General features: G+C 40.2%; 1 protein-coding gene across 3 annotated transcripts in view; it reads right to left on the bottom strand.

Moving 5' to 3' along the window:
* Nucleotides 1-24,643, bottom strand: part of DOCK1 (dedicator of cytokinesis 1) — a 259,267-nt gene that overhangs the window by 220,335 nt on the left and 14,289 nt on the right. For 2 of the 3 annotated variants that reach the window (XM_038180995.2, XM_038180993.2), the window contains exons 3-16: nt 22,258-22,298; nt 20,500-20,555; nt 18,928-19,024; nt 15,266-15,414; nt 12,034-12,169; nt 10,432-10,589; nt 9,779-9,860; nt 9,216-9,351; nt 8,858-8,930; nt 6,583-6,725; nt 4,212-4,337; nt 2,902-3,026; nt 2,502-2,600; nt 1,283-1,355 (exon numbers count right to left, since the gene is read on the bottom strand). In XM_038180995.2, coding sequence (XP_038036923.1) covers nt 1,283-1,355; nt 2,502-2,600; nt 2,902-3,026; nt 4,212-4,337; nt 6,583-6,725; nt 8,858-8,930; nt 9,216-9,351; nt 9,779-9,860; nt 10,432-10,589; nt 12,034-12,169; nt 15,266-15,414; nt 18,928-19,024; nt 20,500-20,555; nt 22,258-22,298 — 1,494 coding nt within the window. The remainder of the gene's footprint in view (nt 1-1,282; nt 1,356-2,501; nt 2,601-2,901; nt 3,027-4,211; nt 4,338-6,582; nt 6,726-8,857; nt 8,931-9,215; nt 9,352-9,778; nt 9,861-10,431; nt 10,590-12,033; nt 12,170-15,265; nt 15,415-18,927; nt 19,025-20,499; nt 20,556-22,257; nt 22,299-24,643) is intronic. The other variant, XM_038180994.2, reaches the window with a different exon arrangement.

Genomic DNA, 24,643 nt, shown 5'->3' with positions numbered 1-24,643 from the left:
GAACCAAAAATTGGAAAAATGAACGTCCATCTGGCCACGCTAACCCACTGCACAGCCAAATGGAACTAGCTAATGCATTCAGTTTGCTCTCATGTTCAAAATCTAGCATCAAGAACTGAAATAACATGGCAACAAGGGTTAATATAAATTGCAAAGTAAATTTAGAAATAAAACCAGAAGGAAAGTGCAAGCAACTTAAGATAGTCCAATAAGCCTATGAGGCAACACTGGGGCCCTAAAGCAGGACATCTAATTAATATTTAAACAGTGACCAACCAAAGTTTTTGTACCACCACACAAATTTTTCTTACTCTCGCAGTCCATAGTTCACAGTCGTAATTTTGACACCAATTTCACTAATTTTCCACATATTGTTTTCATTAGGTGGTATTATTCTATAAACTAGGAGAAACTGTTACTAATGACCAATTTACAAAATACAGCTTTAACTACCCCTTATGATAATGAATTCTACATCGCACTAATGGGTGTATGTAAGAAGTATTACACACCTCAAAATGCATCCAATGGATGTTACCCCATCACCACTAAGTCTGTGCACGTATTCTACAGCAAAAATATTTTGCTGCAACTTTTGAAAGACGTTCTTGTCAAGTAAGACAGCCACTGTAATTGCTATACGTAATGAATGTTATCATAACCAAGACAAATCCCCAAACTTTACTACAGAATAAGTGCTGATATATGGAGGATGTCTAGCTGTCTTGGCCAGATCCTCAGCAGCTCAAAGCATCTCAGCTGCCAGCAACATTACAGGAAAGCTGAGAAGAACCACAAGCTCAAAAGTATCTTTCACATCAACATTACTTCAAAACAACCGCAAATCAGAATAGGAACCAGGAACGGAAACCAGGTTTCTTAATAGCTTCAACTACTGATGCTGCTGTAACCTCTCTTTCAGGTTCCTATTTCACATGTGGGGCTTCTTTGTATTTAAATACCTTTCCTACCACCTACCTCTGAGATGAGCAACACCACAACCCTCTCAGTTGCTAACTGCAAGCTTTACTCCCTAGCCCTTTTATTTGGCTTGGAGAAATGACCGGGCAAGAAAGGAAAAAGGTGATGTCAAAAGGTAAAAGCTAGAAAGAAGTCAGAAACGGAAAAGCTGAGATGTTAACATTAAATAAGCAGGCAAAAGCTTATCCCCACACCAAAGCAATTACAGCAGTCAATTACAGACAGGAACTTCATGCCTGTTTCAGGACATTTTGGCACCAGACACTGACAGGAATCACAATGAAAAGGACAAATTACTCACAGTCCTGCGATGACCTGTGTCGGAACGTGAACCTTAAATGGCTGCGGTTCACGTCTTCAATAGGGATTGCGACCTTCACATATTGGGAGAGAAGATGGAGAAGAAAACAGTCGGCACAGTATCTTCAAATATCATCTACCACTACCAAATCTCATCTAGACGTTTTTCAACACTAGCCTTGGATCTTTATAAAATGTTAACATTAAAGACAAGCCTCAGTTTGCCATCAAAGACCTCAAAAGGTCACAAACTCCCCAGGAAAATCAACAATCCTTGCACTAAGAAACAGAGAAAGGACAAAGCAAGCCTGTTAAGTTACCCAGCAAGATCTGGAGATACTATGGCTGACAGGGACGTGATGGCTGTAACCTCAAAGCATCCCTTATCAATACCCCGAGCTCAGAAACAAGCCCACCTTGAGTTTGATTGGCAAAGGCAAACTTCTTACAGTGTCAATTATCTATGCACTGCTTGTACTCCTATTAGCACATCTCTGATCCCCGTGTAACCGACATTGCAGAGATGTAACCAATACTCTTCTCCCCCCTTACTTCTGCTAGAGCTGTTGTATTTTCTTAACCATTTCCACTTTCAGGCCCTGTGCTGTTTACTGCTCCCCAACACCACGTCCAGGTTTCTGTGACTCCCTAACAGCCACCTTCTGGCAGTGCATGCAACCAGAGCACCCCTGGACTTGAAATGATGTGGGGAGCAGCTGTGAATCTCTTCTTGATGCACATCTACTGCTCCCATTGACTACAGATCAACAGAATATTTTTCATTAAGCTAACGTCAGCCTCCTACATAAAAATCAGCATTTAAGCTAAAATGTTATTACCAAAGCAAATTCAGCAAGCTTGAAGCACAATCAGCCAGATCCCAAAACAACGATGAGTTCAACAGTATGGCAGTTATATTTTAACCTCAATATCCTGCTTCTTTAGGTCAGCTTCATGGCAAGAGTGAAAACCATTCCTAAACAGATGGTGCAGTGCCCCCATAACAGTCATCTTGACCAAAAGGACGAAATAAAGTTTATTATGCAATAAAAGTGTAATCTATTTTCCAGCTGTCTCTGAAAGACTTCCTTTTGTTCCACTACAGATGACTACAAGCATTCGTTTTCCTCATTTTGCTTCTCAGGACTTCCCATTGAAACATGTACTTGTGTCATATTAACCCAGATGGATAAGTAATTGTAACTTATATATATATATACCTTTACAGTTTCAAACCAGCGAGGCTGCTTTACTTGGTAATATATTACTGACTTGTATTCTGAGATGGCTTCATCACCAGCACCAGGAAAAATAACACTCTTGAAAACACAAACAGAAGAGAAAATGTTTATGCCCATCTTAAGCTCCACTCTTCAATTCAAGTAAACAAAAAATAAGTTCATAAGTAGATTGAAATAAGACAGAATGGCTCACTCAAAACGTCCCATGAAATTAATATCAAATTGCACGCACTGATAGCATGAGGTGGTCATGATAAAAGAGAAAATTTTGTTGTCTATAAAAAGTCCCTATTTTTATATTTGAAAGAGCTCTAAAAAGATGTTGAGAAAGATTAGACAGATACATATAAACCAGCTAACATTTAAAAAAAATTAATACCTCTAATCTTTTTCCATCTTCGTCATAAACAGACACTGTAACTTCTACATTTTTTGCTGTTGTTTTACTGCCTTTGTCAAAATCTCCCTGAACCAACGTTACATAGATATCGTTACGAACATCACCTAGAAGAAAAAAAGGACAGTCAGCAACAATTTTCATAGCCTGCCTATTGAGTTATGAAATTGTGCATAGAAACAACAACCACCACGTTTTCAGAAGTAACAAACATATATATGGCAAAATATTTAAAAGCCACAGGGTCTTGAACATTCAAAATTTGTAGCTGTTTTAACTAAAACTGTATTAAGACTTCTAAAACCTGACTTCCCAACTCAGAGTGCACAAAACTGAATCTAACAAATAAAGCAACCAAAAATAGTCACAATTATCTCTGGACTAAAAGAACACTACATCAACATTATGTACCATATCACTCCAAAAACATCTCAGTTCTCTTTGTTTGTCTCATTTTTAAATCATTAATTTGAAAGGATAAATTTAAATTTCATCGTTAATTTACCCCATACACAGATATTTTTCAATTTTAAAATATGACAGCCTATACAGGTCTTCTGCAACATGGCATCAGGAGTTGGTTTGATGTTTGTACTGGTTTGAGGGCTGCAGGGGCGGGTTATATTAGATTTATGTCTTAGCACAGTCCTCAGCTTCACCCCAATTAAATTAAAACTTAGAAAATGGAATTATTGGAAATCCCATTTCCCAATTCAAGAGGTAGATAACTTAAATAGATATTTATATCATAAACAGGCAGATAAATAAACACCAAATTTGAATGTCCACAGAATGTATGTATAACAGAGACAGTCTGACTTTCTTTCAAGTACATTATCCAAATCTAGCACAAACCTTAAGAGACCTGCATATCTGCAGATCAAGCCATTTGCTCTGAAAAATCTTATCTACTTTCTAGTTTGGATTCATCTCGGGAGATGGAAATTTTACATATGCCCTTGCTAAGGAAAATAATATCAAGCATGTCTTTCCCTCACTGGAAACAGAGAATTTCCATCATCACCTTGGTAGCATGTCTTTGCTTAGGGGGAAGGGACGTGGTTATTACTTTAATCTGTTTCTGCAGCACATGTGGCAGGTATACCTTTACCATCAAACTATCTGATATTTATTTTAAGACAAGATCTTTTGATGAGGTCTTATTTCTAACACATACCATACCCCAAATTAACATTTTTGGTGTTCTTTTCCCCCCAAAATCTTCCATGCTTATGGATATGGAAAGAAGATCAAAACATAGCAAAGCAGAATTATTTCACACAAGAGCTTACCAGGCATAATAATCTCAGGAAATCCCATTTTCCGAGCCACTGCTGTTGACCTATCCACTAGGTGTGGAAACTCTTTTCTAATTTGATGGATATCTCCTGGAAGAAGTTTCAAAGTCACCCACAAACCTGTTGTGTAAAAACCACAATTATTAAACTTGAGCTTTTTCCTAGTTATTGAAGAAAATTGTGTGTTTGTACATATTCTAAGAGGACACATCAAGGTAGCTGTTCGTTACCTTACAAAAAATACATTAACGCATTCAGAGAAACTCAAAATAGAGCTCATCAAGCAGAAATATGAGTACAACACAACCAAGTCTGATTTTATTGAACTCTTTAGAAAAGTGACATCTACACCTGGAAACTAGGTACTTAAAAAAAATGGAGACCTGAGCAAGATAAGGATTTGTGCCTTTGGAGCGATACCGTCTGGAAGACATCTTGGCAGGGAGGAATTAGGGCACGTGTTCAGAAGCAGGTACATGCAGCTTTCTCAGGGACAGGCTCATAAAGCCAGAGATTTTGGTGAACACTTCACTACAACGGGTCTTAATTCAGAAGGAAAACAGGTTAGCAGGGCCTTAAAGCATCAACTGGAAGAAGAAAAGCCGTCGGTCAACAGCTGACCCCTCCGAGGCCTGCACTGCAGACGCGCAGCGGGCCTGCAGGGCCCTTAACACGAAGCCGGAGTGAAATCAAATTCTTCCTCCTCGCAGCACTGTGAGAGCAGACTTCTCTCATTTCAGGCTCTTCAGACTCGTACACACAGGGTCTTGTAGGAACACGGTTATTAAGCCATTAAGAGAACTGCCTCAAGCTTTGAACTCTCTCAAGCTCTTTCTAATGAAACGTTTATCTTCCACAGGAGAAAAGAAGGAGAAATGGCAAATTTTTCCACTGAAAGTGGAGTTAAATCTTACACCCACCCAGAATCAGCACCCCAATGAAGACCTCGACAGCTAACACATACCCTGAACTTCACCTCCACCACCCCATAAGCTGGTTTCATTGCCCTGACCACACCGACGACAGCATCAGCTTTACTCAGCTGGTATTTTTCTCCTCAGTAGTAGGAGACACTAAAGCCAACGCTTGCCAGCTAACATCAGGCACTCTTGTTACATGGGAAAAAAAGACGCTAAACTGGAAAAAAATGAAGTCTTACACACTTGGTAAAGCGACTGGCAATTAAGTTGAAGCATGAAATAATTACAGCAGCAATTTTCTGGGAAAAAAAAAATCCCAAAATTAAAATCTATGAAAAAAATACCCCAAAAACGTTCATCTATAAAACAAATTGTGGGTTATCCTGTTACACACCCAATTAACTACGCGTTCTTTTTGTGGAGATTTGGCAGCTCGCTTTCTCTTCCACTAAAACCTCTTACAAATGGCGATGCTCTGACTTGTTGCCAAGGACAGTTCGAGCAGCTGCTATTTCATCAAGCAGTAACTGTACCCACAGCGACCGGCTAAGCAGCGGCTCCTCATCCTTCCTGGTTTGCTCGGGAGGTTTGTCTTAGGGAAAGAATTGAAAACGAATCCAAGAAGCTGCAGTGAGTTTGCTCCTTTCTGATGCACACCGGTCACAAGGGAAAAATAACGGGAGGGAAATCAGATCTCAGTTTTCCCTTTAGATAAATGAGGAATTAAAAAAATAAATCAATTTTGAGTTCTACTTACTGTAATACATGATCTTTCCTGTGTCAATTGGTCAGATACCTCCTACAAATCCTACTCCAACACAACCTGGGAGCTCTGTGCAGGCCTGCCTAACAGTATATTAACTCAGACCAAAAAGATCAAAGCCAGTACAGTAATAACAGAACCACACAGTTCACTTTTTAAATTCTAGGCACATTACGAAGTGCTGTGTACAGAAAAGGTAATCCGGTAAAGACCAAAGGCAAAAAAAGCAAGGCTGCCTTGTCCTGGGGCCATTCTTCCCCCCTGATGGGAGAAATTCCCCGGTCATCCTGACGGGAAGCCAACTGCTGCGAGTGCAGCTGCCAAACAAGCAGAAGGAAAGGAAGGAAAGGACTATTCCTTCCTTCAGCACGAGGAGGGCAAAGTCCACAGCTCCGGGGCACAAGAGCCGACTTCCTGAAGCAGTTTCCAGCCCAGAAACACAGAGGTGTCCGAGTGATGGACACTGCAGAGAAAGCACTGAGTCTGTGGGATTGACACCGAGGGGCAAAAGGCCCGGGGCAGGAATAGGAGAATGAGCTCGAAGGAAGAGGAACAGTGCAAATATATTTTCTGCTACCAAAAAAAAAACCACTCCTAACTCCAAACTTATAATAATCCCACGCCACAGACGAAGCAATGAGCAATTTTACATACACCAGCATACTTAAAGAGCAGTACATACCCTGACCCTTGTGGTTGACTTCTTTAGCAGCAATCACTTTGTTTATAACAGTCTGAAGGAAATCATTCTCCCCTGCCACCCTGGGTGAAAAACGGGATGATATGTTCAGCTGCTTGTGTCGAATGGCGTCATCCAACGCTAGCCTGGAGGATGCACATGACGACCAACACCAGGAAACAAAGGGTCACAGAAAACCAGAAGTCACAGCAACAAGGGAACACAAAGATCATATCATAGTTGTGACAAAGAGTATTTATTAGTCAACGCAAGACAAAGGACAGGAAAGGTAACAAGAAAGATATAGGAGACCATTAATCAGAAGAACGCTGATCTACTGGAGAGAAGTACAGCAAACTCGCGGTGTTACTTCTTCCTGCAGGAACGTGCATGCACAGCCCCCGCAACACTTCATGAGGATAGGAAGGATGTCTCCCACCTGAGAATCCCCTGTTAAGCAGTGAAAACCTATACAGGCAGGCTTTGTTTGTTTGTTTGTTTTTTATGTAAGTATTTAGCCTGCAACACCTCCAGGGTCACTTCAGTGGTTCTCTTAAGTGAAGCAGCAGTGCACACTGTCTGAGGGAAAAGCTGCTCAAAATCCAACAGAAATGGCATAGGACAAGAAAAGCAGATAATCCAAACATTCTGTTAAACTTGATGAATAAATGAAAAGATGAAAACTATAAATAAACGCCAGCATTAAGTGTCATTTAAGTAATCTTGCCAAGTGCTTTTGACAGCCATTGTGTTGGTGGCTAGTGAATGAATACAAACAAACAAAGATATGAAAACAGAGTCGCATGTGGTACAACAGAAGCAAAGCATGGAATGAGAAGAAAAATGTGGCTCATATACAGCCTAAGTCTACATTAGAAATAATGACACCAGTATTCATTGCGTGCTTTCACATTATTCATGCTGTTTGGAATATACTTTTTCAGAAGAATGTTTTAATCTAGTGCAGCAAAAAAAAAATCACATTGTACATCTTTTCAAATAGCTGATTTATATATACAGAAAAAATAAATCAGTTTTAATGGAGCAGAAAACTAGATGTTCCATTAGCATCCACTTTGATACACAAAGATTCATTTTCATTGCATATTTCCACACTCACTAAAAGAAAGCTTGCTATTGTTTACAATACAATAAACATATCATGAAAGCTCTCTTCCCTAAAAACCTCTATTTCCCTTAAAAGATGGAATTATGATTTTCACAATAACACCCTCTACACCACTCCACTGATGCAGTTACATACCAGTAAAACCATTTTAGACCTTACGCATAAATCCACTACCTGCAGCACCTCACAATCTGCTCTACATACCCACATCGTCAAACCACAGGAGCTTCCTAATTTAGGCCTTTTTGCCAAAATTAAGTTAATTTGAGGCTGTATTATTTCAAGCTCTTTGGGTGTTTTTGTTTGTTTCTACTATTAGAAACCCTCTGAATACCCATTAATCAAGGAATTTGGTTAACATGTTAATATAACTTCATCTTTCACCATGTTGACCAAGAGCAATAACAACAAAAAACCTGCAACCAAGTTGCTAGATTAGATTCAAGGATGGAAACAGAAAGGTCTGCAGTTCCAGATGACTGAAACCAAGACCAGGTCCATGCAGCAGACTGGTCTTTATTGCCTAGATCAACTACAATATGTGAGCAGACAAATCTCCTTTAGCATCCAACCAAGATACTTCAGGTTTCTGGTAAAGTCTCATATGAAATAGCTGTAGCATGAGAAAGTATTCCAGAACGTATATCAAGCCAGCTTTCAAATTCTCAGCCTTTGTCATCTTTGTACAACAATTACTGTGGCCCCTGCCATGAAATTATAACTGCTACCAAGAAAAAGTTGTATCTTATCACTAGCTCATTTCACAGAAGTCCCCTGTCATGGATGCTGGAAATGCTGCTGGTCTTTTTCAATCTTAGCCAGACTTAAACCAGCAATGTAACTTCTTTAAGCATTTCCCCTCTCAAACATTATAACCCTGACATCTTTAAACAAAAAGAAAACAAAACTGAGAATGCATGCCTTAAACTCATTAAAAATTAAAAAAAAAAAGTTCCTAGTGCTATCACTATTATAAATAACAATTCTTCTCAGTAATTTCCCATTAAGTACTATCCAAGATAAATTATCAAACTGAAATAACTTCAGAATACCTACAGAAAGTTTCTTTCAATCAAAGGTTAAACTATAATTAAAAAATAAATCATAATCCTTCATCTCTACTTATTCTTTAAACTATTCCCTACTTACGGCTGAAAGGGTATGAAGTGCTGTTTGTCCTCATCATCAACTTTTCCATTAATTATGTCGGTAACATCCATTACTGAAAATGAAAACAAAGAACACGGAATTTAATGATCTACACAGGATGAAGGGTTGTGAGGGGACACCCTGAGGGTCAGGAAACAGTGATTCAGCACAGGGATGAAGCTATCAACTGCACAGTTTCAGGATATTCATACAGCTATAGTCAGTTCTGCAACACAGGAATAAGCCTGAACAAACCAAACAATTCTGAGTTTATAAAACACCCCAGGAGTTTCAAACCCCCAAGTTTCTGTGCAACAATATGACATGAAACACACAGATACAGTGCACAAGAGGTTACCTGCTACTCCAAAGGGTCGCCGGAGCCCAGAGGTTAGCTTCCTCGTGTTGTTGTCCCTCAGTTCCATCCTGCCCACTCGCACAATTTGACAGACAAAACTGATTTTGTCTCTTTTCAGGTCTTTGCTGCCAAGGTCCTAGAAATATTAGTTTCATTGGATTACTTTACAATAATGGAATTTCAAGCCTCATTTCAGTACGCAGAAGAACGTTTGTTGCTCACAATTTGCCTTCGTCATTCTAGCCTCTAGCACAAGAGCTAATTGTTCTCAGAATTAAAAGAATAATTGTAACAGGAGTTATAAGTCTTATCCTGACTTCTGTGTGAATTAGTTCTTAGGAGGCCAAATCATTTCCAGTAAGTTCAAACTTCAGAGAGCAACTTCAGCTTTAGCAAGGTGTTCAGAATTTTTCATTGCCACTTACGAGAAGCGTCTCATGTGAGCCTTCACCAGCAGAGGTAACTCTGCTGATCACAAACAGCTTGTTAAACTCCTGAGTTATTCACAAGACGTGAGAGAAGCACTTAAAAATTTGCAGGCTGAACCAGCCCCCCAGACTTACCGTGAACACTGCTCGGAGGTTATGCAATCTGTCTATGTCTTTGGGGAGTCCAGAGCTCGACCAGCGCACCAAGTAGTTTTCACTGAAAGAACAATGTTTTGAAGACTTTTTTGTTTAAGTGTCTTCCTTTAACATAAGGAATATAAAATCAACTGCAGAATTTACACAAGTCTATCTTAAGCCCAATCTATCCATGCTAACCAAATTAGTATTTACTTAGTAGACAGCTGCCATTTCCCCTTGCATGCATCATTTATGAACGAAAGCAACTCTTCAGCAACAAAGCGTAAGAATTTCTCTAAAGAAGCAGGGGATGTAGAACTCTAACTCTCAGATTGCTGTCAAAGCTGCTGTTAAGTGAGGACACAGCCTCGCAGGTGTGCTCACGTCTCCTTTAAGGCCAGCACTTGAGGAACTGAAGACACGGTGTGATAAGGAACAGCACGACCCTGCAGGGTACCCAGGGTGAAGGTCCCTTGCCAGATGCTGTGCTGAATACAACCATGAAGTGCTGCTGCATTACTTCCCAGATAATCCTGTCCTACACATTTCACAGAAATTTGACTTCCATAAGCCCCCTCATCCTGCAGAACTGCCTCACTGCTCTAACTGAGGACGCACAGATGAAGGAGCACACTCAAGAGTACACTCACCTGATAAATTTTGATTCCAGGGGATCATAGAGAGACATCAGGACTTCAGCATCTTCGCCTATTTTGCAAACTACATTTTTTAAATTTACAAATAAAGCAAATGAAGGAGTGGCAGCAAACTTGGCTTGTCGGTTGATATCAATATTCTGTTTTTGAGACTGTAATTGAAGAACGGAAGAAAATTAACTTAGCCTAACAAATATCTAACCATTATGAACTTGAAGTCTTCCTAAAGCCTTAAAGACAGAAAAATATGGGTTATCTGTTGAGTGTCTACTCCCATCCTCTTTGTTTATACTTGAATTTACAACAGACTGCATTTTTTGGATCTATCTTGAAGTGCCACAGCATAAGGAATAAAAAAAATGATTAAAAAAGATGTGTTGATGCATTCACATATTAAAAAAAAAAAAAAAGGAAGCTGAGCAAATGGAAGAAAGAGAGCCTCAGATGTACCTGACAAGAAAAAGAAACTCATTCTTTTCTCTGCCTGCTGTGGAAGGTACAGAGCACCAAGACAGACAGGAGAGAGAACAGTTTCTACAGGTTACCCACCCCTCGTCCTTTAGCTCCTGTGAACTTTCCATGAAATGCTTCACCTAGACAGAAGAGAGAAGCACACATGGGACAAAAAGGAGATGGGAGGAAGGGCACTGGAAGCAGAGAGCCTCTTCCCATTGGCAGCAAAGCGCTTTGACCTCTTGTCCCAACCCCAGGTCCCCTGCTGCGAGGACCTGGAGCTTTGGCATCAGTTTGCCAAGTCCCTAAACAGCAGCTGATGTTCAACAGCAAGCTACAAACCTCCTCTTAAAAGGCTGTGAGCAATGTGAAGAGACAAGACAGAACAGGATGTCTAGATGATGGCTGCATAATTTCATATACTCTACTTCTTACAAAACTCAAAGCCAGGCTATGATCATGGAAACTGGCTGAAGTGGGGACAAAGAAACAACTCTGGATACAAAAATGCATTGATTTCAATTCTGTTCAAATTACCATGTTTCTGCACCGTGTTTGGTGAGGGCTGCAAGTGTGTCTACGCCCCTTACAACTCAGGGAGACACGGGAACTTGTCAAGCTGCACTGGCACGCTCATGAGCAACGTGCTTCACTACCTCATGCTGCTGGGAAGACTCCTCACAATGGAAATGTTTTTCCTTTTAAAAATAAAAATTTGAATTGCAAAGAAGTTGCCTGTTCAAGTCTGAGAAAGTCTTTACGTTTGCCCCTGTAATTCAGCAAACAAATTTTTCAGGATTGGCATACATAAATCCCACAAATACAAGGACACTGTTCTGGGTGATTCTCAAAAATAAAATCTCATGAAAACCCAGCATCCAAGTTCATTGCAGCTGCATCTCTAAGGCAAGTCTAGCCGATTTATTGATATGTCTATACCGTGATTTCTAATAAACCCTTTAAAGGGAAAAAACACAGAAATTAAAAAGCCAATGACATGAGTCCTTACAAAACATTTAAGCCTAGTAACTCTGCATAAAAATATCAAATTCTTCATTACCAAGGCTAATAACAACAGTAACCTAGTTAAATTACAATCGTATGTTTCAAAGGGAAAAGCTACAGTTGCTTTCTGCATCTTACTTTTTCCTCCAGCAGTCTCTCTTCAACTTGCTTGGAAGCTATTTCGTGTGCTCGAAAAAGGCTTATTGTGCTCGTCTGCTCCGGGTCCAAAATATTGCCATCTTCATCTCTAACGACCAGATCTAAATCAAGAATTCTGAACAAAACCAAAACATGCTGGTGAGTTAACAATGCTCAGGTAAATGCTTAAAAGCCACCTGCAAAGTGCTAACGGTTAAAGTTGTGTGCACCTGATATATGGTAGGAATCATTATCTGACAACGGGATAAAATAATTTAACACATTGCCAGCCCAGGAGATAACCACTCCCGGCTGGAAGTCACTTTTTCCCCACAGCACAGAAAGAACTGATGTAAGTTAAATAGCACAACAGCTGGGGAAGTAATTTCTTAAGGAACTACATTTGCAAGAGAAGTTGTCTGCTCCTCTGATTCATCTGACAGTTCGAACAAACAACATCTACATTCACGCCACATGCAAATCGGTCACTTCGTTGCTTCCCACTCCGTGCTCTCCTCCACAGCAGCATATTAATCATGGTTTAGCAGAAATCTACAAAAAAAACAAGAAGGCAGAAGATGTTTCTCTTTATTTAAGGCAGCAGCCAGATTTCTGGCAGCAGGGTGTTAACATCCACCATTATCTTCTGCAGTGGGGAAGGCTTCTGCCATAATCAAACCCAGTCTTAGGAAAGATTTCCTAAATTTTTCCACTTTACTGTAGTGTTGGCAGTGGAACCCAGGATAAAGAAACTTCCTGTCTAGGTTGCCCTGTGTTTCCCTACCGATCTTCTCTGCTCACCTCCCCTTCACTATACATGGTCCCAAATATCAGCTGCTAACCTGTGGTCACCCCTCATGAGAGAGCTGCTGTAACTTTGTCTTTGAGATGTTTCATCATTAAGCTTAAGTCAAACTTGCAGAATCTGCTAAGCCACCCAGAGGCTCGTGGTTTATCAGAGCAAATCCCCTTGGGACACGACCTGTAAGCACTGGAAGAGAAGAGCACGAGCTGTGGGTAGCTCCTTACCCCCCCGACGAGAGGGAAGCGTGGAGGTTTGAAACACCGCACTGAGCAGAGTCAATCGAGAAAACCTTCTAATTACTCACACTGCAGTAACTGGAAGGTGGATGAACATCACTCACACAAGTCACAGCGTGCAGGCAGCAGCTCATTAAGAAACACCTCCTCAGCTCCACCTCACAAAACCTCAGCAGCCCCTGGCCCACCAAGCTCACAGACACGCTTCCTACTGAGAATGGAGCTTCATCACTAAAGCCTAGGAGAAAAGCAGCCCAAACCATGCTCCTTGGGACAGCAGTCACAGCAGGGGATGCGCCTAGTGGTACCCTAACTGTATGGGCGGAGGGTGAACAACAGCAGAGATCTTCTGCAGGAGACACCCAAGCGGACCAGAAGAAAGCGTAACTCAAAATCAGAGAACAGCCTCTACGCACAAGCAGGACAAGGATGTCTGCACAGATTGTCAAATGAACAGCAGCAAACACTACTTTGATTTCATTTGTTTTATCCTTTAACTTGAAAGCGATGCTCGGGAGAAAGAAAAACGAATTTTTTCCTTAAACGTCCCAGTTACAGATTTCTGCAAGCGAACAAGGAAGATGTTTTCCCAACAAAATTATCTGACCCAATTTCAGGCGAGCAATATAAATACAGCTTCATAAAACTACTTTTACTTCCTCGGTTATTTCGACAACATGCAATAAAATTGTCATCTTTATTTATAGGAAGATCTTACTTACAAATCAGCCTTTCACAAAACAGGAAAAGTTAGGATATGATTAGATCAGAAAACATTTATAAAACGCATAATGAATTCTTTCTGTCCAGATAGCGAAATCATCGCTCGTGCTTCTTGGAGACAAAAGTGAATCTATGACTACGCTGAGAAACATATGGGATCCTTGCAGTTGTGGGGATTTACTCAGAAGTTCGACTGCACTCTGCAGAGAATGTTCTGATCACTTAATTAGTCCATCAGCACATTAGGAATAGAAAGCCTAGCACAAGATGTTCTATTGTATTTGAATAGTGAGCATCTGGAGGTTATTCAGAGTAACTTTAACCATCTCCTCAGACAGATGGTAAAATACAGTAGCCGAACAAATAATATCAACAACATCTGGTTAATTGTCTACTGGGGTACAACAGCCCGTATCTCGGATTATACATGCTAAATTACTGACTGAACGGGGTTATTGACTTTTTTTTTTTGAATTGTGGCTTTTGCTGATAAAGTGCATGAATAGGAATACCACAAGTTTGACAGTTCGTAAGGAATAAAGTACAAATAGCTGAAACCCGGTGAGTTATTTCCATCACGAGGAATTTAAAGAATGGTTTGCTGAATAGTTTTTCAGTCCCCAGTGCACAGTACTACGACACTCTCTCAGCATTCAAAATATTCCCTCAAATGCTTTCCTGATTTAAGAGGAAGGTATGATCCCTCACTTTTCAGTCAAAAGGGAAACTCTACGGACAACTTATATACAACCTATATTTAAAAAAAATAAAGCTTTGATCCAGATCACTGTTTGGGAGTTATCCTATAATCACATGTTGATTCAACTGAATTACTAACATACCTGACTTTATGCAACCTATTCCGAGGTCATTCCTTTATTTTTAATGTGTTTTTTTTTTTTTTTTCATAATTTTCATTTCACTTCTTTTTTTTCTTTTTTTTTTTTTTTTTTTAAATCTGGTAATCTTTTCGTACAAGCCACATACTACATAAACAGAGCAACAACGAGCCAAACTCTGCTTCTGAGCCAAATCCTTCAACATCACATTACAGCATAAGTGACTTCAGGGCACACACAGCTGGTGGCATTGAGAAGGCAACAACTGTTTATGCTGCACAAGCAAACAGAGTTTAAATTACATCTTGAACAGAGGCACTACTTGCACTTTTTTACTGACCTTAAAGAAAAATCACAACTTCATACCAATATAAAATGTATAGTGTCATGAAGCATTCTGTATTGATTCTACTTTAATATATGATTTTATATACTCAATTCTATACTAAAAAGACGCTATATCAACTTCATTCTTTATCATGCTGTAACAGGAGTTTTAATATATTAGTATTATATTTGCATAAATACAGGAATAAAAAAACCTGTAAGACATCACTGATAGCTAAGGTGTAATATACAAAGCTGATCTGGTTTTCAGCACAAACACTTGGAAAATATTGCTCACAAACCTGTTTCCGTAATCAATTTTTGCAGTCACTTTCTTTTTCAGTTCCTTGAGCTCATCTTGGGGTAGAGTCCCAGAGAGTATTTGAGATCTCCACTCGATAAGATCATATATCATGTGGCGTACACTGCGAAACATTTCCCTGTTATCTTGCTGTTTGGAGGGGAAAAAATGGGTAGAAGTTAGTTCTGAAGCGTTCTGAACATCCTTTAAATACACGTAATAAATTACTATTAGAAAATATGCATTTAAAAGGGTACAAGGGAAACAGGCATTGAATGAAATGATGCTTTCTTGGTTCATATCGTCCCTTCTGTTAGTGACTCTCTATAACAAATAGAGCAGAACTAAAAGCAGTGCATTGTAATAACAAGAGGTTCAGGTTCTGCAGCACTCCTTGTGCAATGCGTTAGAGAATCCTTTTCTCACCCACCACCCCTACAAAGTTAAATCTTCAGAAAAATACTTCACAGTTCCTCAGTGAGCAAAGCCAAGTGCATTTGTACCTAACGAGTGCACAAACAACATCTGAAGGCAAGCAGAAAACCAGGAAAGCCCAAAAAGTCTTACAGAAAAAGTTAAATACCTTCATTGTTTACAAGGAGCGGAACTAGGGATATTAAGGGGTGCACAACAGCACGTGCAAACTTTCCTTGGCAACACACAGCTAAGTGAGAACACAGGAAGAAAAAGCTTCACACTGAAAATGGCCTTTTCCAGAGCATTTTATACTCAGAGACTAAAGACCAAATCTTCAACCACAGAAGAAAATTTGACATTGGTCTGAACAACACAAAAGTACAGTTTTAGTGCAGTTGAACAGTACTGTGCAAAACCAAAGTTACAGCACGATGGCCTGTCTTTATTGTGAAAGACAATGTCAAGGAAAGGACAATGCTAAGGCTCTGAATGCTTTGATCTTACCCAGAAGCAATCTTCATAACCCTCAAAATCTAGCTAAGCCCTTAGTTCAATACACTCTTAAGAATACATCTTCCTAAAAACCCTACATCACCAAATTACTTAGGCTACGCACAGCTATCCTTCGTTCAGACTATACCTGGGCCTTATTTGACTGAAAGCAACTAGAATTAAATAATTAAAATAAAGTTTAAACACTCTGCTACCTACAAAAGACAACAAAAAATTGCAGGTGCAGGAAAAGAATATGACTCCAAGACTCAGGGGGAAAAAAAAAATATCTAACTGTGAAACGTAAAGACTTCAGTCTGTTCGGATTACCAAAAAGCTGACTTGATTATAGTGTGAGAACCTTCACAGAGCGAAAATACCAGTTATTAAAAGCTCTTTAATGTAGCAGAGAGAGACACAACAGGCTCCTGTGGCTGGAAGCTAAATGCAGACAAATTCAAATGAGAAAGAGGTTCATGATTTTCAGTGCTGCAGGCAATCAAACTACTAAGACGAAGAACATGCCACTTCCTCCACTATCTGCAAATCAGAACTGAAAGCCTGTTCAGCATTCAAAAACAAACTGTGGGCTGAATAAGGGGATAGCCATGGTCATTTTGTGACGCTTGATATGCAAGATGTGGACAACGCAGAACATCCTTCCAGTCTGTAACTGACCAGTCTGACACCTGTTATCTCCAGTTAACCAAAATCAAAACCCTTGAACCTCCCATCTCAATTTATACTGAGATATAAATGATGACACAGAACTCACCCAATGATGTACCTACTCAAACTACAGCTGTATCCACGACTGGAAGCCTTTCTGCCAGTGAAAGGAGGCCACTGGCAGCATCCCATTTGCCTGCTCCTGAATTCAAAGCTCTTAGTGAAGCAACACTCCTCAGCTGCTCATGTCTCCACAGAAATAAATACACAACCATGGAGATGGTACACATGAGCAGATAGACCAAGTGATTCCCACATTAGGGAAACTTGACAACGTCCTCAACCAAGTCTTTGCAGGTTCTGGAAGCAGTGTTTCTCTGGCATGAAGCACTACCAGGTTACGTATTAGGATAACACACACTCAAAAAGAGACATCAGGGCCAAAACGTAATCTGCACTGCCTTCGGTAACATGCAGCAGTGGAACAAGAGGTAAATACTAACACAGGTTTCACCATCTGGCCAATATACTGTTTACCAAACAGTTGGTTCTACTGACATTTTAATTTTCTCTCTGTTCTATATTCATATTAATTATTAAAAAAAAGAAAAATCTCTCTCAAATGCTCTTACCTTATCTCTCTCAGCTTCTCCCTGTGTTCACTGCACTGTTGCTCCTATTTCACTCCTGCCCGTTTATTTCTTCCCTGATCCTCAACACTTTACCTCCCTAGTTTCGTGTCACATTAAAACTCTTTACATATAGTGTTTCTTTTCATATAGCATATTGTCCTTCGTTTCATCTACTGCAATGCAGGACCACTTCCAGCACACTATTTTTGATCTTAACTTTTACTTTCATGGGTATGCTTCAAACCAACTTAAATCTATAGGACACTTGATTAGCTGCAATGGGTTTTGGGTCAGGTGCTCAGAAATACTGGTTTCTGTCTACCTTCAAATAACCTTTAACTGTAAACCAAGTATAAACTAGGCACATTAAAACTGTAGTTTCTCATTTCTTGCCATCGCCAGTTTCCGTGTATTAAGAGCAATAGTCCTTAGTGCTAGCTCGTGGTCTCAGTAACGTTATAATATTCACTCCTCATTATACAGCTTCTGTTTTTATGATTGAAGATTTCAGGAATATAAGGAACGTTAAAGGAATAGATATTCTGCATTAAGCCAGGCTTTAAATGCAACACTTTAACGTTCATATTATTTCATGATAGTGACCTTACACAATCAGAGCATGAGAAGTCAGAGCTAGGGTACCTTATCTTCAACAATATAACACTGGTTTACGTTTGAACCACCTTTTTTTAGGTTTAAGTGAAATAACTTATACCTTACTTATGACTGCGTTCATCTGTGCAGTTTCATAGCTACTGTATTTTTCTATTGACTCATCTGAGAACTTTGAAATGCTTACTGCTATAAATTCCTAGGAGTATATCATGTGTTTAGAACTTATATAAAAAAATACTAATTTAAAGCATGCAATTTAAGGTCAATATATGTGAAGTAATTAATCAACTTCAAGTGCAAGAACAATGACATGTAAAAGGCCTGCATGGACGAATCTTCAAAGGTAGAGGTTTATACCCACGAATTTGACATCAAATATTCAAATTTCCTCACAAAGATTAACTGCCCTAACAACTGCCCTCAGAATAATCTTCTCTATTTCTTTACTGCAATTGTCTGTAGATTTGGAAAAATCTAATCTATCATCTCAAAAAAAAAGTTGGTGTATTCTGGATAATACCACTTCATAAAAAAGGATTTTCCATCTAGTCAGTCATAATTGCTCAACAAATTACTGCTGTATCAAGGTATCACTCTAAAAATCTGATTCTGCCAAGAAATACGGTGTTCTAGAAAGTATTCAAGCAATCACTACTGAGATTTGTGCCTTAACACAGGTGATGCTGAATACTGCTTGAACATTAAACAGCCTTCAGAAACAGTAAGAGAAGGAGAAATCCACTAACAGGTTCCTCATTCTTCTCAAGGTACCTTTCATGGCATCACTTTTGTCACAAACCATGGAGTATTGTGTGTGTTGAATGGGATTGGTACTCACAACGTATAACTGCCGCCATATTATGGACCACTCCCGGAGCGTTGTGGTAACCTCCTGAATCAGCGGGAGCTCATTGGGTATGACTGTTTCGTGTTGTCTTAAAAAGACAAGAAAAAAAAAGTCAGAGTTAAGTAACAGCTTGGGGTAGGACAGCAGAGTCATTTCTAGGAAGGAACCGGTCATTTCCAAAACCAATCCAGCAATGACAGATTCAAAATAACACCACTGCATATTCATAAGCTAGCAAAGAATCTATCATCATGTACAGGAGAAGCAGCACACGCCACTACCGCCCTGTGACGTAGAGGATATATCTGTAAAGGATATATATAAATAGGGTTGAGACTACGCTATTGAGCTCACTACTTTTTCCCCACTTGTTTCTATAGTCACAAGACACCAACACATACCTCACCATACCACTCGCTACTGAGATGCTCATACACGAAGCAGCCAAGATATAAGCCAGATGTACAGCACACACAATGCCACAACGCCCAATTGATTTTCAAAACTATTGGTCTTGCAAAGAAAATGAAGCATGCAGGTCGTTACCATTAAGTTTCTGTATGGCTTGTTTTAAAATTGTGCCATCCAAGGATGAAACACCAGCCAGGTCTTTTAATATTTCAGAAGTAGGGTACTCAAAAGTAGTTCGGTAATCAGCAAGAAAGATGTCATTATGCAGCAATCATATGATTAGCAGTTTTATCATTTACATATTTAATAGCGTATAAAAATAAATCAGGCACAAAGGAATATAGTATTTTAATCCTGTTACATTACATTTCATACCTAGCTAATTATTTATTAACTTCATTTTTTTTTCCTGATTTTCTACTTTTTTCTTAAGAAGTATCTTTTACACCGATTTTTTGAACTTTTAATCCATGTCCAGCAATGCTGATTTGACATAGAAGGATCCAAGATTTTATATCTGTTGAAGCACTAACTACTCATAGCCTCACACATCAGGCAGGAGGATCAGAAGCCAACCACCCCTCGCTGGAAGGCAGCGCTTCAGCAGAGCTTCTCTGCAAGGTAGGAAACAATGCCTGGATAACAGCTGTCAGTGAGGGGTCCAACCCCTCAAGATTTACTGAAGGGGGAATTAAGCGACTTAAACTTCATCTGCATAAAAAGGAAGGTATCTCGAATCAAAGCCCTCTTTTAGCAGACCAGGCTGAATTATTAAAACTCAAGGGCTGGAAGATAAACGAAGCTGGGAAAAGTGAAATCTGAACTAAAATGGAGATGGGCTGGATGAATTTTATCTAAGTAGCCACGAATCAAGGGACTAATAAAACCTACAAAGCAAACTGGTAAATTCTGTGCTCTTCCAAAGCTCTTCATCACTGCAGAGCTGCTCAGCTCCATGAAGCTGCAGCTAAGCTGGGTGCAGCTCCGACAGCAGACCCCTGAGCCCAAGGTGAGCTGCTTGTCAAACACACACAGCACTGGCATAAGCTCAGTAACTAACTGGAAACAAGTGCAAGTTATCCGATAACGCACTGAGGTTATATCTATACCAACAGAAAAATGGATTTTTGTGATTTTTCAAATGAAACTCACCCTTTTCCTTCAACTATTGCTTCCTTAAGGTGAATATAGGAGGCGGGAAATATGCCCTTTGGGAAGGAGAGAAAGGAAATAAGTTATTTGAAATAGCCAGGTGCACACAACATATCTATTCCCTACCAACCCACCAAGATACATTGCCAGGTCCACACAGAGGTGTTCACATCCTCTTAAGCATCAGAATTTTTTTTTTAAATGTGTATTTAAACATTATATTGCAGGCCCTTTTACAAAGGTGTTATTGCAACCTCAACAAGGAGAGACTCCACCACACTGAAATGAGCAGAGCTGGCCTGTTCTAAGTGATCGTACACATGTGCAAATTTGGACAGTCTTGCTTTTGAAAGCATTAAAGACAAATTATTTGATATAAATGTATTCTAGAATGACATTCCACCCATAATCCAGGTCCTGCCATTTGCTCTTCCTCAGGTCTAACCAAGCTTTCTTCTCCTGCTGTAAGGTATCACTTCTGTTCCCCACGTGTTTTCTCCAAGGTTTATGGGCTCCCAGTTAAACAAATATGGGTTGAGAGCATGCATCACACTGGGCTGCCTGGCTCATTTGGGGTGACACAAATAGGGACACGTGGACATACAGGACACAGTCACCCGGCATCACAACCATTAGTTCACAAACTTTGTATCATGTACTGTCTATCATCAACTTATCATTAGCATTACAAGCCAAAAACCTCTTCAACAGACAGTACAACCATTTTAGTGGTTGCAGCTCACTACAATATCACAAAATCAGTTTGTTTATGTTTTTTTTTTAAAAAAAAAGTTACTACGTTTAGTTTCCGTTGTACAAATTCAGCAACACCTGGAATTAATTTAAGCCAAGAGGAATGCATAATTTCTGCTTAGGCTGAACAAGGCACGCTCACGAAATATGGTTTGTAAGAAATTTAGTCTATCTCCAAAAAAAGAAAATATCAAAATAGAGTAGAAAAAACATAGAACGGGCCTGGTTAGGAAATGGGTGGGATGAACCACAGAACTAACTCTGTTCCTACATGTCTGAAAGCACAACTTAAAACATACCTCTGCATGCAAACGTGCAAATTTTGTGTGTTTTAATTTAAAATTAAAAAGAAACAAAAGAAAAATCGTGCAATTCTGATTAATTGCTGACACAAAGTAAAGCAAAAAATAAAAATAAAATTAAAAAAACATTGCAAGCAGCACTCATGCTGTTTCCTTCACTATTTCAGGAACGCTGCTATAAACAGCAGCCCTTTACGCACACTTTGAAGCCTAACAACTAGGCAAAATTGCACAGCAGAAGATTACTGCCCCTCTCATGGAGAATGACTGAAAATCACAACGTGGATCTCATCGCTTCCCAAGACGGAATTGCATTTTACAAGCAATACATTGTTTAGCAGATAGCAGAGCAAAATGTCAGCCTTTAAGGAGATCAACTAGGCTGTGAAGCTCTTAACTTTTTACAAGGGCAGGGACTTTGGCACACAAGTTACTGCAGAACACGGCTGATACACACCCAGCCAGAGTAACCATGCGTACATCCACCCTTACATTGCAAAAAAACAGATATGCGAGTCAGTTTTCAGGCTTTGCTGCAGCAAGCTCCAGTTAACTGGTAAAAAAAAATCATATTCAGCACGGGTCGGCAGTGCACCCAGTTAAGAGGGCAGTGGAGACACACTGGATCATCACAAGGTGGTAACACGGCGTGCCCATGAGCTCAGCTACACCACACAGCCCTGTCCATTCAGGCAACACTTACCTTCTTGGATTTCTTCCTTAGTGTATAACCTCTGTACCAACCTAGGAGGAAAAAGGGAGAAAGCGTTGAAGTGTTAATTCATGTGGCCCAACAACTGCTCCCTCCCAGCTCAACAGCCCCTTGCCTTGTGTGGCAAACATGATTTGTCCCCCACCGACACACTCCTGAAGCTCAATTCTCTACAGAATTCATATCCCAGCTACAACAAAGCTTCCTCTGAAAGCTACAAAATCCGAGTGATGATGAACAAAGTGATGGAGAACGCTGCGTGACAGAGGTGGTATTTTACGTGATGTGTTTAACTGTGATGCATTTCCTTTTAATTGGTAATTTACCAACATAAATGAAACCAACTTAAGAGCATTAACTTCACAGGTACATACTGTTCACCTAGTTTGAATTAAAAACCTATTTAAATTCATCAAATGCAAGTTCTCAAGCGCAGACTAGCCATTTGTCACCTCATCAGAAAACCAGAATACTTTGGGATTTACAGTTCACAAATCAAAACACAAAAGCAGGAGAAGGCTCTGATGGAGTTTGTAAAAAAATAAAAACACGATAAAGAACAGAACAGCTTCATAAAAACAATCAGAAATAACAATCAGAGCCTAGGAACAGGTAATTCAGAGAGGGGAAAGGCTCTGTGGGTCTGAAGTTACTTGCACACTGCTCCAGGGCATCCCGGTGGGGACTGGCTCTGCACAGCATCGGCATGAGGACCCCAAGCACTGCTCCTTAAAGCATTTAAATGCTTTAAAAACCCCACCACTGGGAAATGTGACAGGGAAATCATCTCTAACCAACCTCCCCAAACACGCGGCCTGTTCACTTCCACAGCTCTCCATCCACTAAAAGAAAGTTCTCCACGTGCAGACGAGCACTCCGAAACCCACCAGCTCCCCCAGAGACATGAAATGAAGGAATTCAAGTCACAAAATCGCTACTTTTCTTCAAACTGCAGCAAATCCATCTGTCGACAGACCTCAGCAAAGAATGGGAAGACCGAGTAGAGCGGGGCTCCTGGGGCAGGCCTACCCAGCCGCCACACCGGGACGTGCATGAACGGGTGTCAGTGACACTAAAAAGGTGGCCCTGCCTAATTTTAGTCCCTGATAACCTCATTATTTTTTTTGGAGGGCAAAAATAAACAACATGGAGAGCAAAGAGGGCAAACATCTGATGTCAGACACCTCAGTGAAGTACCCAGCAAACAGCCGCAAACGCTCCTCACTTTATTTACTGCCAATTTGGTTTCAGACACAACGCCAGCAAGAGGAGGACAGCCTGATGCCATCCGGATTTTTGAAAGCGACCTGGGCTTTTAAGTGGCTTGGTTACGTGTTACAGGGTTTCCAGCCTCCCCTTTAAAAAGCTCACGGGATTTAAGGGCTGGAAATGCCCAGCCAAGGAAATGCCCACCTAAGAAATGAAGCAGCTGGCTCTGCTAAAGCTGCAAAGGCACAGGATGGGAAAAATTTGGCAGGTTCCGCTGTTTCTCTTGAATGATGCACCTATATGTTCATTTTGCCTATTCCACCAAAGACAGAGAATTAAAAAAACAAAGATCAGGCCAGCGTTACTTCAGAAAGAGGCAAATATTTGTTCTGGGACATCTGCTATGGAAAACAATCTTTCTCTCCTGCCACATGAAAGCTGTTTATGAAGTCACCCGGCTTTGCTGTCTGCCTTTTCCTGTAAGGTTCACATTAAAAAGTGCGAGAGGAAGTTTTCTAATTGAAAAATAAAATCCTCTGCAATTCCACCTGAAAGAAAAACATTAATTTGGCTTTCAAGATCAATTATTCTCTCCCTGTTAGTGTGAGAAATGAGCTCCCTCTTTTCTTTGCTTCCTGGCAGAGCAGAGGCATTGAGATTTAACAATGAGTGCTCACATTCATTACCAATATCTTAACATCGATAAAAATCCGGGCTGCCTGCAACAAGCCTCAATCTTTACACAATCTGCACATAAAGATATTTGTACAAACCTTCAGAGAAAAAGATGTTTTCTTTGATTAAATTTTAAGAGATGAAAGCGTTTCGGTAACAAATTGCAAAGCTCTGCATTTCCACATCGATCACACAACCTCAGAATGGCCGAGGTTGGAAGGGACGTCTGGAGATGATCTCGCCCTCTAAGCAGCACTTTAAGAAGTTTTCAGCCAGGTCCCTGCTGCAACCCATCCCACTGGGATCCTACAGAAGCCCTAGACATCGCCCACGAGACCCAGCCCTCATCTCACCCATTCTGTCTGCGGAGAGGGGACTAAGATTTACCATTAACACTTCATCATGACAAATAGGATTCGGAGAAGCAGCCAACTACAAGCTCCTGCTCCAAACCCGAGGGACACGGACATCCCCTGACATGAGGGACTCGGTG

Source organism: Anas platyrhynchos, chromosome 6 (assembly GCF_047663525.1).
Source record: "Anas platyrhynchos isolate ZD024472 breed Pekin duck chromosome 6, IASCAAS_PekinDuck_T2T, whole genome shotgun sequence".
Lineage (NCBI taxonomy): Eukaryota > Metazoa > Chordata > Aves > Anseriformes > Anatidae > Anas > Anas platyrhynchos.
Note: the sequence above shows the minus strand (reverse complement) of the source record. Positions and strands in the feature narration are given on the sequence as shown.